The sequence below is a fragment of the Triticum dicoccoides genome, chromosome 6B (genome assembly GCF_002162155.2).
Source record: "Triticum dicoccoides isolate Atlit2015 ecotype Zavitan chromosome 6B, WEW_v2.0, whole genome shotgun sequence".
In the NCBI taxonomy this organism is placed as follows: domain Eukaryota; kingdom Viridiplantae; phylum Streptophyta; class Magnoliopsida; order Poales; family Poaceae; genus Triticum; species Triticum dicoccoides.
In genome coordinates this window covers 150,453,785-150,461,060 of record NC_041391.1, presented here as the reverse complement: position 1 = coordinate 150,461,060, position 7,276 = coordinate 150,453,785, and the positions used below count along the sequence as shown (strand labels likewise).

The following is a 7,276-nucleotide window of genomic DNA, read 5'->3' as shown; positions in this document are numbered from 1 at the left end:
GAGGAAGACATTGTGGACATCAAGGTGGAGCAACTGGATCGCCCGCCGCTTCCACCGCGTCAGGTCATCGGACCTGACGAACATGGGTTCAAGCGCTACGTAGACTATTCTTGGGTGGGGAATCGCAAGGTCCGGACAGTGACCACCACGCGAGTGCACAAGATAGCAACCGTGCGCGTTAGCAAAAGGGTTCTGGAACGCCGTAAGACCTGGTGTAAGTTTGGAGATGCGGAGAACGATGACAGGGAGATAGCGAAGATCCGGCTTCTAAGGACAAGTACATCCGGCATCGTGAAGCTTGAGAGGCCCCCAAACTTCATCCCAGCAGCCAGTGTCCCTTCAGCCCCTAGGCTGTCGCCGACGAAGGCAGCCTCGGCTGCGCGCGAACAAGTTCTTGCAAAGGGAGGACCGGCCGTGGCTGCTGCCAGGGCGGCTGCGGCAGCGGGAGCTGAAGCCCGCGGACTCGACGTTTACCCAGGCGATACCAAGACAGGTAATCCCTTTTCCAATCAAACTCTCTAATAAGCTCCACAATTTCCAGTTATTCATTTTTTTGCTGACGGTCTTGATCTTCGATTCTTATTCTCGTACAGAGAGTGAGTGCTTCGTGGTCAGGATTGATCAGTTACCGTTGGAGTCCACAGAAGACAATGTTCGCGTGCTGATGGAGCAGTTCGGTGGGGTGAAGCATGTGTTCATTGCAAGACACCCGAGGACCAGAGCGTCTCTTCGGTATGCGTTCGTCTACTTCTTCGAGAAGGAAGATGGAGAAGCAGCGGTCGAAGCTCTCTCTGATGGGCTGGAAGCAAGGGTGGTCGGGATGCTTACATGTTAAACTGTCCGGTGGGAATTAGTGTGGCAGTTAGAGGTTACTGATGTGGGTTGTCCAATTGGTATTTCTCTAGATAAGAGTCCAGTCTTTGTTGTGGTATAGAGTTCAGTCGTGTTGAGATGAACTGTCCAGATAGAGTCCAGTGATGTTGAGTGATGTCAGACCACTTGCGAATGAAGTTGAATGGTTATTTGCCTTGTCCGTGTGATGAATTTGTGTGAGTTTCGTGGATACTATTGTTGTGTTCTTATCACTTTTAGGATGAATTAGAAGCTTGTAATTTGTTCAACTGATAAAACTGTTTGTGTATCATCTTTACTAAGTTAAACTATCCTCTCAGAAGTGCCAGGTAAGAAAGGCAATCTACTTGGCAGAAACTAAGTGATTGAAGAAGTGTTTTCAAGTATGCATGTAGCACTAGATTGATGCCGTGCTCTGAATTTCTTTACTCATGCTGCTGCTTGTTTGCTGTGAGCGATATTGAAGTCCTGGGCAATCAGCTGAATTGTCTTTCTTGGGCATTTTTCTAGTACAGGTCACAACTAGCCAAACTGGTGCTGCGTGCTGTTTGGTGGAAACATCTAATCATGCAGATAAGTTTCCTTATGCTTGAGCAATGGTTGGTCAGGCTACTCCAGAGTGTGGAAACATCTGTTTGCTGTCGAATAGAAATACTGGTCATCTTGGTTTAGACTTTTACACTTACAAGCTACTCCAGAGTGTGGAATTATGCGGTGCAGTTGCTCACTTTGATGCTACCATGAAGGCTTCAGTTGATCATGTTATTACAGGAGCTGCATTACTGACTGGGAAACAACAAAGATGATCAGTTTACAACCAAACAGATGCAACTCACTCAAGTGCTAGTTCACTGTATGCCACCTAGAAAATGAACTCGAGCAGGAGCTTGCTGTACATGGCTGGTGCTTCTTCAGCTCACCTTTATCTGAGTGGTTGAAGTATGGTAGTAAAACTGAAGAAATGCTGTGATCCGGGTGGCCTGGAACTGCACTTGTTCAAGATGGTATTTCTTATCAGGATAGTGTTGCCACGGGACCCTGAAGGCTTAAATTCAGTGGACGCAAATGAGTTCCCGTCTGACAGAGTGCAACCTCTTTTTCAAAGGGAGGAGTATTACGGTCCTCGCAACCTTCGTCGACCACAACTACTACCTCTATGCTGTCCTCGGGCCAACTCTAATGCGCGACCCCAAATGGTCCGGCCGCATCCGTTTGGGGGTAAAAGGACAGAACAGGCCGCCCAACAACCGACCCCATTCCCGGCCCAAAGTTGGGCCACGTTTGCGGCCGAATGGACACGCGCGAATGGGCGAGGTGCACGCCCTAGTCTGGCCTGGCCCGCCTGTCGGGGACACAACCACTTTTCTCTTCCCCGTCTCTTCCCTCTGCCCTCCGCCTCCGCCGTCACCGCCGCCAGCCCTATTCCTGGCCGTGTCGCCTTCCATCAAGGTCGTCCACCCCCACAACCATGCCATGTCATAGTTGCCCCACGCCTGCATTTCGGTTGAGTTTTTTTGCCGACGTTCATGGTTCCTTGTTGGCGGTGGGAGAGAGGCTACGGCCGCCGGCGCCTTCCGTTGACCCAAACAACTACCGGCAGGTGCTCCATTGCCCCAGGCCGCCCACCCCACCAATGCCAGCCTTGCTTCGCTGCATTGACTCGCTCTTTCCGGACGCATCTCCAACACGACCGCAAGGTGTTCCATGCGTTGCTCCCATGGTATCATGGGTAGGGGGGATGAGTTTTTCTTTCACAACTTCATTTGTTCAGGATGATTCGTCATCGGATGATGAAGACATTGTGACGGCTGCATTGGTCGTCCACGACCACATCAGTAGGAGTGGCTCGGTTCAGGGGATCAATCCCCGGCCATGTTCCGGCCTTGAACTGCAATAGGAGGAGAGGCCACACCCTTCTCTATGCCGATTACTTTGAGAATAGCGCACTCTTCAAACCACACAAATTTCGCCGCCGCTTCCATATGGCGAGACATGTGTTCAATCGTATTTGGGAGGGAGTGGTAGCATATGACCCTTACTTTGAGTGCAAAGAGGATGCCCTTGGCAAGCTTGGCTTCTCTTCTTACTAGAAATGCATTGCGGCTATCCGCATGCTTGCGTATAGAATTCTGGTGATCTTGTGGATGAGTATGTTCGTATGAGTGAGTCCACGTGTCTCCTGTCAATGTATAGTTTTTGCAAAAGCGTAGTGGCAGTGTTTGACCCTGAGTATCTGAGAGAGCCAACTACCGCTGATACAGAAAGGTTGTTGGCGATCACTGTACCGCTTCGGGACTTAAGTGAGTCACTGAAGGGTGGGGTCCACCCATCGGGTTTTCTTTTTAAAACCCGACCGAGGCACGTACGGGGGAACTCCGGCGAGGGCTCACCAGCGAGGAGAGGGGACGGCGGCTTGCTTGGGTTGGCCCACTGGAATGAGGGCTCTCTGGCGAGTCTTCTCGTACTTGTTGCGTCGCCGGAGGCGGTCGGACGACGACGATTGAACTCCGGCAAGGAAGCTTCAATTGAGCTAGCTCCGGGGTTGGGCGTGCTCAGTGGAGCAAGGAGAAACTAGTGGTGGTGGAGGCTAGGCTCGGGGTGCCGTGTGTGGAATGAATCAAGCTAGGCTCGCCGGCGGCAAAACCTTGCCGTGGAGAAGGGCAGAGGGTGCGATAGCACGAGGGCGTCAGCCAGCAATGGTGTAAGAGAGGGAAAAAAGAAGGTGTGAGCTGAAATGGAGGCCGGGGATCTCTGTTTATAGGCCGGGAGGAGGAAGGGGGCCCTGGCGCCGCCACGATTGGTGTTGACGGCCAGCCGGGCTTGCGCTGGCCTACGGCTAGCTTGGTCGGGGCTCGGGCAGGAGTCAGAAGGCCAGGGGGAAGCCACCAAGGTCCTCTGTGCCGGCCTACAGGTCGCGACACCACGCATGTCATGGCCGAACATTGGCCGGAGCCACGGGCGTGCTCGGCGGAGGGGGCCGGCTAGGGTGGCGCGGGCTAGAGGTCAGGTAGAGCTGGGACGCGTGCGGGAGGAGCGGGGCATGGCTCTAGGAGCCGGGGACGCGCTATGGTTGGGTGGTCGTGTGGCCAGTGGCTTGGCGCGGTGCAGCGCGCGCTGTGGCTTGCCAGACCCGTGTCACCTGGCCAGTGGGTGCCTGGGTGGCCCTGGCTGGATTTAGCCGTGTCTGGTAGCTAGGGGGATGAGTAAATGCTAAGAGCAAGTACAATAGAGCTGAGTCAGTGGGCTATAAGGAATAAACTAGTATATTTCCGCTTAGTTGTAGGAAAGAGAAGAGGAGAAAGAAGGTAAGCGGGCTCTTCGTAAAGAGCCAGCTCTAGCACATGCTCCTAGGCACTTTGTGAGAATGAAAGGTGAGCCACATAATAAAAAAGTAGTACACTCTTTTGATCTACTATTGTACATGCTGACTATAAGATGGGCTGTAGATGACATGGCATTGGCTTATAGCCAGCAGCTGGCTATACTATTAACCATGCTCTAAGTGTGGCTGCAGTTGGGTTTTCAATGTGAGTGAGCTGCCAGCTGGCTCTTCTGGAAGATTCTGACAGCAAGGTGTTTGTGCTATGCTGATAGAGGAGGGAGTGAGGTTTAGGGCTGATTTTTGGGTGAGTGTTGTTAGTCACTAGGGTGATCATCTTCACCAAGTTTGAGCTATGACAGACCAAGCATTAGGGTACATGTTGTTCAACCTAGGGTTTGGATCGGAAAGGTTTTTGAGGAAGAGGGGCTCAAATGAAAATGTGCCAGAGGGTCTTGGTTTCATTTCGGCTTGCGTAATGGTATAAAAAAATTGCGAGAATTGTTTGGGCATTTTCAGAAGGGTTTAGGAGGGGGTTTCTTCACAACTCAAGATATTTGGCTAGTGTTCTTTCTTTGAAAAAGAATAATTTCACTAAGAAAAATACCAAGTTAGAGCGAGGGCTAGATTACTTAGTTAAACAACAGAAGGGGTTGAGTGTTGACTAATTATTTAGGTGGTTTAGTTTGTTAAGTCCAGAAGCAAAGATTCAGAAAACTCAAAGGCAGAACGACAACTGAAAATTCAAATGCAGAAACCAGAAAAAGAAAGGAGGTAAACATTACACTTGCTGAATCTACTGTGATCTTGCCCCTATCAGGTATGACTATTTGAGATATTTCTGCTTCATAATGCTTCAAGATCCACTGGCTAAGATCACCCGTCATGCTTGTTGCTGCTATATCCAATAAACCACCGAAGTCTATGTCTCTGATGAGTTTCATTTGATCAAGAACCAGCCCCTTGTTCAACTTAAAAAGCCTTGCGGGTGATGCCCTGTTCCTAGGGCCCTGTGAAATACATAAAAAGAAAAGGAGAAATGAAGGTTGTTAGTTGAGGATTATCAAGCAACTTGTGTTTTACAAAAAAAAAATGGCTTCGAAATTAATTCTCGTGAAAACTTAAAAAATCTAGCAACTGACATCCTCATTTCAAGCAATTTGTGTTTCTCAGGTAATGGCTAAGATTTTGGCAAAAGCAACTTGTTTAGGGACTTAGTTTTAGCAACTAACTCAGAATTTGCAAGCAACTTATGTTTTAACAAAAACAACTGTATTCAAAAATTTAATTCTCATGAAAGACCTAAAAATCTAGCAACTGATATCATATCTTCATTTCAAGCAACCTGTGTTTGTCACGTAATGACTAAGATTTGGCGAAAAACAACTTGTTGTTTTACCAAAACAAGTTCATTGGCTTAGTTCCAGCAACTAACTGAGAATTTGCAAGCAACTTATGTTTTAACAAAAACAACTGTATTCAAAAATTTAATTCTCATGAAAGACCTAAAAATCTAGCAACTGATATCATATCTTCATTTCAAGCAACCTGTGTTTGTCACGTAATGACTAAGATTTGGCGAAAAACAACTTGTTGTTTTACCAAAACAAGTTCATTGGCTTAGTTCCAGCAACTAACTGAGAATTTGCAAGCTACTCCCTCCGTTCCAGAATACTTGACTTCCATTTGTCCAAAAATGAATGTATCTATATATTAAAACATGTCTAGATACATCTATATTTTGACAAATGGAAGTCATGTATTGTGGAACGGAGGGAGTACTTGTGGTATATAAAAAAATGTCTTCACGATTTCAACCCTGGTAACTTAGCTTCCAGCAGCTGGCTAAGAATTTGCGAGCAACTTATGTTTTACAAAAACCTACTTTATTCAAGATTTTAATTCTCATGAAAGACCTAAAAATCTAGCAACTGATATCATATCTTCATTTCAAGCAACCTTTTTTTTTAGAATCACCCATTTCAAGCAACCTGTGTTTCTCACGTAATGACTAAGATTTGGCGAAAAATAACTTGTTGTTTTATGAAAACAAGTTCAGTGGCTTAGTTCCAGCAACTAACTGAGAATTTGCAAGCTACTTGTGGTTTATAAAAAAATGTCTTCACACTTTAATCCCCGGAAAAACAACAATGGGTCCAACATCAAAAGCAAGCAGTGTCTCAGAGTCATCTATGGGCGCATATGTCAGTGCGAGTGTACTCTTCCTGTAGATGAAGTTACGCATGAAGTTCGCCCTGGTTATCTGTGAAGGGTGAACCTGTGCCGGCAAGTCCCCTATGTCGAGAGACCCATGAAGAGTGGCGGGAAGGTAGTGATTTGAAAAAGGGGCCACCTCCTGGGTAAAGTTTAAACCGGCTTGGGCCGTGAGCATGCCAACTGAATCCGTAAGTGAAGTGCAACGATCCACAGAGCTAACTGAAGCAAAGGTGTTCCAGATAAACCCTTCTAAAAAAAGGATTCAGTGTACACTCGCAGCACAGAATTCACCACCGATTTACAGACAGTCAAGAGAAATTCAAGGGTAACTGAATGCCAGTACTATCAGACACTTCTGGGCTAAGAATACGACGTGTATACCTGCTAAGGGAGATACACCACAGGAAGTTTAGGAAATCCTCTGCCTCATATACTGTCATAGTCAGAGCGTCACCACCTGCTCGCACAAACTGAAGGTCTGGATTCTGTGCACCAATGACAAAACCATCTGCAGCTTCAGTGTTATCTGAATAAATAGACAACTCGTCCTCAATAAATAGACAAATCGTCCTGAAGATCTTCAGAGACAGGGGCAGATGGGGAACTAGAGCTCGCCTCTCTTTGGACGTGCCGCACGGCAGCTCGAGCGAATGACAGGGAACCTGGAGCAGAAGAGGCGGACCGGTATTGCTTGTCACAATCTAGTGAAGCATGCTTTAAAGCGGAAACGCTCCTTCGCGAGCGAGCGTTCCAACGAGCGATCTCGTATCCTCACGCTATCGAAAGTCAAAGAACAGATGGGCCCACCAACGTTAATGCATCAGCCCACATGCGCGTGTACATTGCTCGACCTTCCCTACTCTCTCTCTCTCCCGTGAACTCTTAATC

General features: G+C 47.8%; 1 protein-coding gene across 1 annotated transcript in view; it reads left to right on the top strand.

The window, feature by feature from the left end:
- Window positions 1–1,090, top strand: part of LOC119320934 — a 6,348-nt gene extending 5,258 nt beyond the window's left edge. Inside the window, exons 5-6 of the mRNA XM_037594834.1 lie at window positions 8–493; window positions 594–1,090. Coding sequence (XP_037450731.1) covers window positions 8–493; window positions 594–835 — 728 coding nt within the window. The 3' untranslated portion in view covers window positions 836–1,090. The remainder of the gene's footprint in view (window positions 1–7; window positions 494–593) is intronic.
- The last annotated feature ends 6,186 nt before the right edge of the window (window positions 1,091–7,276 follow it).